This window comes from Pongo abelii, chromosome 7 (assembly GCF_028885655.2).
Source record: "Pongo abelii isolate AG06213 chromosome 7, NHGRI_mPonAbe1-v2.0_pri, whole genome shotgun sequence".
NCBI lineage: Eukaryota > Metazoa > Chordata > Mammalia > Primates > Hominidae > Pongo > Pongo abelii.
Window position 1 is genome coordinate 28,211,630 of NC_071992.2, and position 11,959 is coordinate 28,223,588.

The 11,959-nt window shown below is 36.9% G+C and overlaps 1 protein-coding gene across 3 annotated transcripts in view; it reads left to right on the forward strand.

Annotated features, from left to right (window-relative positions):
- Positions 1–10,496, forward strand: part of PPP2R2A (protein phosphatase 2 regulatory subunit Balpha) — a 79,698-nt gene extending 69,202 nt beyond the window's left edge. For all 3 annotated transcript variants that reach the window (XM_009243640.3, XM_024250918.3, XM_054561365.1), the window contains 5 exons: positions 460–637; positions 2,015–2,179; positions 3,048–3,217; positions 5,623–5,714; positions 9,492–10,496. In XM_009243640.3, coding sequence (XP_009241915.1) covers positions 460–637; positions 2,015–2,179; positions 3,048–3,217; positions 5,623–5,714; positions 9,492–9,771 — 885 coding nt within the window. In that variant the 3' untranslated portion in view covers positions 9,772–10,496. The remainder of the gene's footprint in view (positions 1–459; positions 638–2,014; positions 2,180–3,047; positions 3,218–5,622; positions 5,715–9,491) is intronic.
- Positions 10,497–11,959: the final 1,463 nt, after the last annotated feature.

An 11,959-nucleotide genomic window follows, 5' to 3' on the forward strand; every position in this document is an offset into this window, starting at 1 on the left:
CATCAGACTTCATCTCTGGTTTGTCATGTTAGCTATTACAAGGTCAAGTTTCAAGATAAATTTTCTTTGGAAATCAAAAAGTAGATATAGATCAGATCTTCTAGTTGTAGCTAAAAAATACCAAGAATTAGATGTTATGGGTTAATTTTCTTTTTAGCCTCTTTAATCTGAACCATAAACATTTATTAGCTTGGCATGTCTTTCAAGCAAAATATTGAAACTAAGAACTGCAAATTCTAATAGTATTGCAACCAGTAAAAGAAGATATATTATCCACATTGTTCATTTTTTCTTCAACACTTGAAAGGATCAACATCAGTTGCTTTTTAAAACTAAATCTGTGTAATATTGTTCTATTTTATGTTCTCAAAAACTAAAATAATGAAGTTTTCTGAATCTTAATTGCTATTTGAAACTGAGCCTTTTGTAATTTCTGTTTTTCATGTGTCTTATTGACAGGTGCCAGTCTTTAGGCCTATGGATCTAATGGTTGAGGCCAGTCCACGAAGAATATTTGCCAATGCTCATACATATCACATCAACTCAATTTCTATTAATAGTGATTATGAAACATATTTATCTGCAGATGATTTGCGGATTAATCTTTGGCATCTGGAAATTACAGACAGGAGTTTTAGTATCCATTTGGTTTTCTTTGGTGTTTGGTGAAGAAGGCATGTTGTGCCCATACTGGATTTATTTCATCTCTCCTTAATGAATTCGATTGCTGCTTTTTATAGTCTGTATACATATATGTATGGCACCTTATTTTTTTCTTTGTAGATGAGTAATGAAATACTGGAAAAAGTTATTTGCTAAACATAAAGGGCATAATGTATTGATTTAAAATTGGATTCATGGAATTTTAAGGAATTTGTCTATTGTATCTATGTAAATAGGATTTTTTATAATTTAGTTTTTTGTTTTAAAAATCAAATTTGTGAGGTCTGTGTATGGTAGCTCATGCCTGTAATCCCAGCGGTTTGGGAGGCGAGGTGGGAAGATCACTTGAGGCCAGGAGTTTCAAGGTTTACAGTGAGCTTCATTGTGCTTCTGCACTCCAGCTTGGATGACAGAGCAACACCCTGTCTCTAAAAAAAATTTTTTTTCTTCTAATCAAATGTATGGACTATTGTATTTGAATTTTTTGTTGTAAAAATAGTCTCAACCTGGCTGCGGTGACTCAGCCTGTAATCCCAACACTTTGGGAGGTCAAGGCGGGTGGATCACCTAAGGTCAGTAGTTCAAAACCAGCCTGGCCAACATAGTGAAACCCCGTCTCTCCTAAAAATACAAAACATTAGCCGGGCGTGGTGGCGCATGCCTGTAATCTCAGCTACACGGGAGGCTGAGTTAGGAGAATTGCTTGAACCTGGGAGACGGAGTTTGCAGTGAGCTGAGATTGTGCCATTGCACTCCAGCCTGGGCAACAAGAGTGAAACTCTGTCTCAAAAAATATATATATATAGTCTCATTAAGATTAGAAAAAGAAATTCACGCAAGTCATGATGCATGATTGGATAAATAAAAATATTCTATTGAGGCCGGGCACAGTGACTCATGCCTGTAATCCCAGCACTTTGGGAGGCTGAGGCGAGGCGGATGGATCATGAGGTCAGGAGTTCGAGACCAGCCTGGCCAACATAGTGAAACCTCGTCTCTACTAAAAATACAAAAAAAAAAATTAGCCAGTTGTGGTGGTGTGCGCCTGTTATCCCAGCTTCTCGGGAGACTGATGCAGTAGAATCACTTGAACCTGGGAGTCGGAGGCTGCAGTGAGCCGAGATTGCGCCACTGTACTCCAGCCTGGGCGACAGAGTGAAACTCCGTCTAAAAAAAAAAAAAAAAAAAAAAAGTTTTAATCCCTTTGGAATTTATACTCATAAAAACAGTGGAGTGCAATTCAGAATTAATATTTTTGCTTAGGTCCATGAATGGGTTTTAGGTTTGAGAAATGTAGAATTATATTTGCCCTTTTTTCTAAGTGGAAATTCCTTAATAAAATGTTATCTAGACATTGTGGATATCAAGCCTGCCAATATGGAAGAGCTAACAGAAGTGATTACAGCGGCAGAATTTCATCCAAACAGCTGTAACACATTTGTATACAGCAGCAGTAAAGGAACTATTCGGCTATGTGACATGAGGGCATCTGCCCTCTGTGATAGACATTCTAAATGTAAGTTTATTGTATCTTTCCTTAAAATGATTACATATTCTGTTTGTCTGAAATAAGCCTCAGACATGATAAGTACAATTACAGAGGTTTACAAGTCTTAAACCCGTGTGTCCAGAGCCACTTGTACCCTTGGTAATCTGCCTGCCTCCTCATGAGGCATTCCAGGTTATTCCTGGAAGCTCTCTTGGGGGGCACGTCTATTGATTGCCAAGGAATATATTTCTCATGGAATGCTGCTGTTCTTTGGTAATTTGTGGTTGGGCTCTGTAACCTTGTATTGAAGTAGAGCTGTTCCTTTCTTTCCCATCCTCCCTTCCTACTTTGAGCTTCCTAGGAAGATTTCTTCTGAGGTTTTCTTGGCTTAAAAAAAAAAAACAACTTTGGTTTAAAAACTTCAGGATACAATATTCTTGTCTTGTTGAATATTAACTCATGAAAATTGATACATGCCTGTTACCAAAATAATTTTACCTGGCTACTAGAAAATAAAATCCTGGTATGAATTTGGGATGGGCGAGGATGGCGTGTTTCTCATGGTGATGATATAGGCAGTCAGTGAGGCGTATTGCAGGAATAATACCAATAAACCTGGTGCACTGAAGTCAGAAGTCCCAGGTGAGTCTGGTTCTAAATTAGTCATATGACTGGAAGTATACTGCATACTTACGCATCTTCAACTTCAATATTCAATTATCCTAAGAAGCTTTCAGGAGAATTCTAGCCAGAGAGATGTTTTTCAGTTCTTTATATTAGCCTGGCATTTTACCTCACTTGTAGGGAGTTCGTGAATGGTTGTTTAGGAAATGCTTTGTCCAAGCCAGAATATTGTACACCTTGCCCTTTTTGTGTTGTTTTGTTTTGTTTTTAGTGTTTGAAGAACCTGAAGATCCCAGTAACAGGTCATTTTTTTCCGAAATCATCTCCTCTATTTCGGATGTAAAATTCAGCCATAGTGGTCGATATATGATGACTAGAGACTATTTGTCAGTCAAAATTTGGGACTTAAATATGGAAAACAGGCCTGTGGAAACATACCAGGTATTTGAGTTTTTTCTTTCAATGAGCATATACCCTGTTTACTTTGAAGTGTTTATAGAAAAGGATTTTGTTACTAGGTTTTAATCCCTGTATGGTATTTGTTCACCATTAGGCCTTTTCCCTCAGAGATCTATGAGTATGTTGCTCTTCCTTATGTTAAATGTATATATACTTACATAGGTTGTGTCGTCTCTTGAGTTTTGCAGTTAAAGTGTGATTTTGCTACCCATTTGGTTCAGTATTGACATTGTTTTTTTTTCCTGCCACTATGTACATTTAAAGTGAGGAAGGAAGAGCACCCTTCATTGAGGTCTGGGCAGGAAGAGGATTGGGGAAAGTGGCCAGTCCTAGTAGAGGTACACCTGCTCAGGTTGTGGGAGTAGTTGAACTAGAGATTAAACTTGGTGTGCCAAGTCGAATGGACTGGTGTTCTGCCTTTTGGCAGATAACTGTTGTCTTCAGCTAAAGGAAAAGGGCTTGAAAGCCTTAGCAGATGGCTTTAGGAGTTGCCTATCCGTTGTTGGATGTCAGTTCTTGATTCTCTTATCAGCCAGCCACTACTCTTTATCCGTGTCCACTACATCAAACAGAAGAGAATGAAGTACACAGCCTGGAACAGGGTGAGGGACAGCACAAACCTGTGCTAGGCCCTAGACTGCAGTGTTGAAATCACTTAACTCTAATTTATACATATACTTTATGTTATATATTCTCAATAGACTGGGAAGTATGTTTCTCAAACTTTAAATCCTCTGACAAACATAAACCAAGATTGTTTTTGATACGTGAAATTTCAAAATAAATACTGCACTGAAACAAAAGACAAAATACTGCTTTGCTTTTCAAAGTATAGTTCACTATTGAGTAACATGGATTTGAACTGCATAGGTTCACTCATAACACAGATTTTTTGTTGTTGTTCAACCAATGCACATTTGAAAAACAGTATTTGAGGGATGCAAACCCCTCAAATATATGGAGGGCCAAAACTTCATGTGTGGGTTCCGCAGGGCTAACTGCAGATTTGGGTATACCTGGGGTTCTTGGAACTCATCCCTCATGTATACTGAAAAAAGACTTCTATTTGTGTAACTGCCAAGATTGATATATCTCCTAGTTACCCTCACCATCATTTCATTCCCATTGAGAAGAATTGATTTGAACCTTAGCTTCATACTGATGTGAGAAACCCTATAACGTGCATTCTAAAATGTTGGTAAATTATGACAATCTACCTAATTTTACCTGATTTGCTACTTTTCTACCTATAAACAGTTGGAGTAGTGATTAAAAGTAGTCACATTATAGGCAAATGTATCATATATAGATAAAACTATTTTTATTGAATTTGTACCAGCATCTTGCCAAATTCTGTGTGATTGAAGGGTATTTTTTCTTACTGATATTTTTGTGTTACGTGCTCACTTTTGATCCTAACCCCACATGAGTTGCAATTCCTCTGTATTACAGATTTTCACTTAATGTCACAGAGACATGGCCTGAATCATTCCACTATATTTAAAGTTAAAATGGACACTGAAAATAAGTTTAGATAGTTTCATATAGAATAGAGAATTCTAAGCATTTAGAAGGTACTACTCATTTCTGTCATTTCTCCTTAAGCAGCTCCTTAAAAAGAGGTGGTAAAATATAGACACTTCTTTTTTCCTTTGAGTTACAACAGATACTTGGGAACTTTTGTTTGTAATTAATATTAATGTTGAAATATGTCATATTTCTCAGACTACTTTTTAAATACGAGATTTCTAGTTTATCCTTTTTCGACATATTAGTAAATACAGAATTATATAATTCAAAAAACAGGCACAGCTTTGTTAGCTTTTGACATTGTATAATATACTATCAAATTTTTAATAATATATGCCCAGAATAACCATATAATTTATCACCAAACCAAGGCATGGTTACGCTATGCATACATGTGCATTTATAATGGAAAATATAGGCTTCAGTTAAATTTATGCCCAGAAAATGGTATTTAAGAAAGAAATAGGCACAGTTTCAGTGTCGTTATCAGTAGTTAATGGACTGAAAGCCAAGAATAGTGATATTCAGATATTGCTGTAATGTTCTTTTATTAGTCTCTTAACTGTGCCATTTTCAAGTGTTTTTGGCCTGAATCTTTTATTCAGGCTTATAAAGGCTATGTGTGCCATGCCCAGCATGGAGTTTTCTTTTGTCATACCAGTAGGAAAATGTGCCTCCCTGAAGGGCTTGTGTGTTTTGTAAAAGGACAAAATGCCTTTATTGTTACTGAGAAGATTGAGATTAATAGGTTTAAAAGGTATATGTGTCTGTATATGCCCTTTTTTTCTTTTTAAAGATATGGACTTGTTAAATCATTTTCCTAATTTCAGTGCAGTATATTTGTATTTTTTCCCCAGGTGCATGAATACCTCAGAAGTAAACTCTGTTCACTGTATGAAAATGACTGCATATTTGACAAATTTGAATGTTGTTGGAATGGATCTGACAGGTAATTGATTTTAAGTCAAACCTCTCAAATATGAATTTTATTAAAGAAAAGAAACTTAACCGTTTCATTCCAGGTCCCAACTTCATTTGTCTCTAGGGATTCCTTGAAATAAATTTAGTAATCTTAGATATAGCACAGCAGTACTGGCAGATAAAAAGTTAAGCATTGTATTTCACTAGTAAATATAAAAGTACACAAATTCTAGGTAATCTAAATTATTTAAATGTCTAGAATTTTTTTTCTTTTATGAACCAGATCACATTTCTGACATGCTAACCATTAGAACGGTGAAGCTTCAGCTTGGTTGTTATTCTACCATTAAACTGTTGTAGAAACATTCAGGCGGCAGATAATTCATTTGGATTGTTAGAGACACCAGGTTTTCCAGATGCTACATTAACACCTCATAGAAGTGGTCTTTTATATGTATGTTATGTATGATGTTAACCATAATATATATGGTTAAAATAGTAGTAGTAGTTATCCTTTGCTTTTTATAATTTCCAGTTTTGCCGTAGTGTAATTCCTTTTTCGTATTCATTTTTAGTAAAATGTTACCATTATTTAAAGATAAAATAAGTCTTAGAGTCTTTTAGTTGTCTGTTTATTTGCCACTATGTTCCAGTAGAACAGAAAGTAGTAAAACATAATTTTGGAATTACACTGACATTTAAAGTAATTAGAGATACTTTAACAACAGTTTTATCACAGAGCTTAATATGATTCCGGTTTCATGGTGTTGTGTGTTACAGAGGATAACAGAACTTACAGAATGTTTTATTTCATCTGGCTTTTAAAATTATCTGATTTTTGACATAAGGACTAGTAAACCTAGAGTTCTGTTAATAGCAAACATTGCCTTTGAGTGCCACTACTAAACCTGAGGCATCAAGAAGAAAGAAGGAAAGGGAAGAAGAAAAAAAAGATTCACAAATTTGAAGAGTAAAGAGATACTGAAATAGGGTGTGGCGCACAGCTACAACCAGTTTTTCATTGTATTGTTTAAGCAGATAATTAGCAGTTTTACGTTCTATTATCAGAAAGAAATTATTTGTTTTCCTTAATATTAAAATTTTTTTTTTAATTATTTCAAACTTAGAGAAAATTTGTTAGAATAACACAAAGAACTCTTGGCCGGCCTTGACCCAGGTTCCCCTGTTGCTGTTTGCTGTATCACGTGTTCTATTCTCTATTTATAGCTGTATTTGTCCACATAGGTACATGTGCGCGTGCTCACATGCAGCTTGTGTGCCACATGGGAATCTACTCCATTTACTCCAGATGTGATGCTCATAACCCTAAATTCTTGAATGAGTATTTCCTGACAAAAATGCTTTCCAACATAGTGACAGTGCAGCATCCAAAGCAACATTCACAGCGATGAAGTACTGCCATCTAATCCGGAGACCCACTGAAACTCATCAGTTAGTGTAACTGTGTCCTTTATGGCACAAAACAAAGTCAGTCTGGTTCAGTATCCAACGTTTAGTTGTCATCTCTTGTTAGTCTCCTTTATTCTGAAACAGTTCCTCAGTCTCTCCTTGGCTTTCGTGACCTTGGCATTTTGAAGAACACAGGCCAGTTATTTTATAGAATGTTTCCTCATGATTAGATTCAGGCTATACATTTTTGGCAGAAATACCACAGAAATGCTGGCCTAATGATACCTTTTTAAAGTTTCAAGTAGCCACAGCCTAGGTGGCCTAATCCATTAAAACCACACAAACTCAGATGATATGGGGATGTCAATCTAAATTACACAAGCCATTTTTAAAGAAATACAGTTTTATCATCTTCAGGGGCATGCATTACCTTGAGTTTGATTAAAGTTGTTGTCAAGTGTCCTTTGGGAATTGACATTACTAAATAGATAATAATTTGTACTCAGTAGGTGACCTTTGTATGTAAGTATTACTTTGAAAATGAACAATTCCCCAGTATCCTGTAATCCTTATTTACAATAATAATTTGAACCATTGGTAAGCAGCGGTAGCAGACCCTTTGCAAATTACTAAGAGCTTCAAACTTACGAAGTTCTGTTTGTGAGGATACTTAATAAATGTCAAGCAGTAATGGGTGGCAAATAGAACTGACAAGGAAGTGTCTTGGGCAGTTTAAAAATTTTGCCACTCCTTTAAACTGATACTTTTATAAATATTTGCTTAAAATGTTTTCAGTGGTAAAAGTAAAATGATGTTCTGTTAAGAAAATATTACAGCCTGGGCAACATAGCAAGACCCTGTCTCTACAAAATATTTAAAAATTATCTGGACATGGCAGCATATATCTATAGTCACAGCTACTCAGGAGACTGAAGTGCAAGTACTGCTTGAGCCCAGGAGGTTGAGGTTGTGGTTGCGGTAAGCTGTGATTGTGCCACCACATTTCAACCTGGGTGACAGAGTGAAACCCTGTCTTAAAAAATACATATATATAGGCCGGGCACGGTGGCTCACGCCTGTAATCCCAGCACTTTGGGAAGCCAGGGCGGGCAGATTATGAGTTCAGGTGATCGAGACCATCCTGGCTAACATAGTGAAACCCCGTCTCTACTGAAAATACAAAAAAAATTAGCCGGGCATGGTGGTGGGTGCCTGTAGTCCCAGCTACTCAGGAGGCTGAGGCAGAAGAATGGGGTGAACCCAGGAGGCAGAGCTTGCAGTGAGCCGAGATCGCACCACTGCACTCCAGCCTGGGCGACAGAGCGAGACTCCGTCTCAAAAAAAAAAAAATTATTTATATATATATATATATATACACACACACACACACACACACACACATATATACATATATTATGTACCACTTAATATTCTCAGGAGCAGATTATAACATAAGCATTTATTAAATGTGATTATCTGAACCAGACAATACCCTGAGAAGATAGTTTATTTATGAGACAGAGGTGCAGTGCCACGATCTTGGCTCACTGCAACCTCTGCCTCCCGGGTTCAAGTGATTCTCCTGCCTCAGCCTCCTGAGTAGCTGGGACTACAGGCATGTGCCACTACGCCCAGCTAATTTTTTTGTTTTTTGTTTTTTGTTTTTTTTGAGACGGAGTCTTGCTCGGTCACCCAGGCTGGAGTGCAGTGGCGCGATCTTGGCTCACTGCAAGCTCCGCCTCCTGGGTTCACACCATTCTCCTGCCTCCGCCTCCCGAGTAGCTGGGACTACAGGCGCCTGCCACCATGCCAGGCTAATTTTTTTTGTATTTTTAGTAGAGACGGGGTTTCACCGTGTTAGTCAGAATGGTCTCGATCTCCTGACCTCGTGATCTGCCCACCTTGGCCTCCCAAAGTGCTGGGATTACAGGCGTGAGCCGCCGCACCCGGCCTAAAAAATGTAAATCATAAGATAAAGCATTGGTTTCTTGTGAATAGCTACAGCTACTTCATGCGGGGTTCTTTCGTTTTAGAACCTGTGAGTTCCACAGATAGTTGCTCCTTTGAGAAGCTGGCTGGCCTGGTTGATCACATAGCCTGTAGTTGCAAAAATACTCAACAACGATAATTCTGCACTACTAAGAAGTTTTACTTGAGGATGCTGTCAACTTTGGTGATAGTTTTGGTAGCCATGAAAAGAATAAGCAGAAAACCCAGTTAATTAGTACCGTATTTCTGGTTTATTCCAGTGATTTGAGTTGATGTCAACAGCCCCTGTCCCTTAGTTTACATCTGCTTTTGAAGTAGCTTCCTATGGTTTAATTGCTGAATCATTTTACTTGAAAACAATTTCTTGTTCTGCTTGTTTGACTGAGTGTACTGTCTATTTTCACAGTGTTGTCATGACTGGATCTTACAATAATTTCTTCAGAATGTTTGACAGAAACACAAAGCGAGACATAACCCTAGAAGCATCGCGGGAAAACAATAAGCCTCGCACAGTTCTGAAGCCTCGCAAAGTCTGTGCAAGTGGCAAGCGAAAGAAAGATGAAATAAGTGTTGACAGCCTAGACTTCAATAAGAAAATCCTTCACACAGCCTGGCACCCCAAGGAAAATATCATTGCCGTAGCTACTACAAACAATCTGTATATATTTCAAGACAAAGTGAATTAGGGTTGGCATTCCTAGCAGAAGAACCCACTTCCTGCTTAGTTGAGATAGTTGAATCTAGCATTCGTTCCTATAAAAGAGAGAGGTCCATTGTGGCGCCCCTTTCCAGTGTTTGACAGTGTGCCATTCGACAACACATTGTTATAGCTACATGGAGAAAGCTCTGTGGATTCATCACTGTGGTGTTCTCCATGTCTGCTAGCCATTTAGGTAAGGGTAGGGCACTTTTAATTTAAATGACTTCTTGCACCATCTTGCCTAATGGACTAGATTGGACTGTATCAACATTGATTTACTCCACTTTTTATGCCTTCCATTGTGATGACGTCAAACACAGTGAAAGCCTTCAGTCATGCTATGGGATTTAATTGTGTATCCTCATTACTGTATCATTTGTGGGGTACACCCCTTCCCCCTTTTTTTAAATTAAATACAGCTCATTCTTACTGTGGCTTGTAGCATTCCTCCTCTTCTGGCCTCCTGGACTCCTCCCCTTCATCTCTCTTACCCTTGCCCCCTCCACCCGGTCTTGGTGGTGGTATATTAAAAAAAGAAAGAATGAAAGCACACGAAATGAGTCAGTTTGGGGTCAGTGGTATAAAGGGGGTATATGTTGCGAACAAATGTTTTAATAACAGTTGGCTGTAATCACTCCTCGCCGTGTCTGGCACTGAAAATAAGGAAAAAAAAAAACCTACTACTGAATAAAAGTGACAAAGAATGGAGAATCTGGTTTTCTTTTTCTTTTTAACCTACCTCTTGTAGCCAATATTTTGTGTCATACCTTTGGGCACAGTGAAACAAAATGGGTTTTCATTGTTTTATTGGTATTTTTGTTAATTATTTTTAACAAGTGTTCTTTTACATGCAGGAGGAGAGGTATTGGTTCTCTGTGAACATATTTTGAATATATATTGGTTTTATTAAGGATTTCACAATCTATAAATGCTACTAGTTTTTTTTTCTTTTTACCGTCATGAGGGTATTGGATACGTTGTATCTCTAACTCATTATCTGTTAATGAAATTGTTGTAAATGGGAACCAAATTTGTAGAACTTAATTTCTACTTTTTAGAGTGCTTAATTTCATTTTTGCCTTACTAGTCAAAGACTTATAAAACATTTTTAACAAGTTAGAACTTTTTTTGTCATTCAGTCATATAAAATAGCAGAAAACTAACATCAAGTGACACTGCACTAAATACTTGTTTTTGTATTTTACTGCTATCAAATCAGAATGAAATATACTTTACCATAGATATTTTTCTTCTATTTTTGGTTTTCCAAAGCTATATTAAAGACAAATTTTTAAAGGTACAGCGTTCAAAAAGTGCTTAATGAACTCCAACAGCTGCCTCATATAAAAATCTGTATATGAATACATTTTCCCTAAGCGGTGATACATTATCCAAAGATGAAGAGTGCTCCTATTTTTAATAGGCAGAATGTACCTTTGTCAGTCTTGCAGAAGCTTTAATGGAGAAGAAATGGACTTTATTTTTGAAAGGTGAAATGAACAGGCATTTATATTATTAGAGAATGGTAGTCTTATTTTGGTCGAACCTAATGTAACAACCTTGAATTTCAGAGGACTCTGAGTGCTTCTATGTCCACTACCTATTGTTCTATTCTTCAATAATGAAAAAGAATTCAACGAGCCAACCGTGATTCCCTCTACTACAAATATTATGTCTTGTAAGTTAGCATTTTTAGCACACAGGAGAAATTTTATGTAATAAAATTACTGTATCTTTTGGATTGAACACATTTGTATTTGAAACACATTCTATGTCTGATAATTCTTAATGGCACTTTTACTAATTTATTTGGGGATCTCGGGTACATTCTTAATTTGTGTTTATTCTTCACACTTGACTTGCAAGTGGGATATTCCCCTGCCACAAGTGTCAAACAGTGATATTCTTCCTGTGTTGTGACTGGACAGTTTTCCAGATCTTTTTTGGGAGATTTTCCTACAGCTTGGTTGTATGTCTTGAGATAACACCACCAAACAGCTCTCAGAAATTCTTTTTTGATTGATCAGTAGCTATGATGATTCTCCTCCATGACACTAAGGATTAGTTTATATATTTAAGAGAAATAATTGCTAAAATTAAAATGCCTCTATCAAGGAATGCTATTATAAATTATTGTTAACATTCTCAAGTATTTTTTAATTTCATTGGTGTAG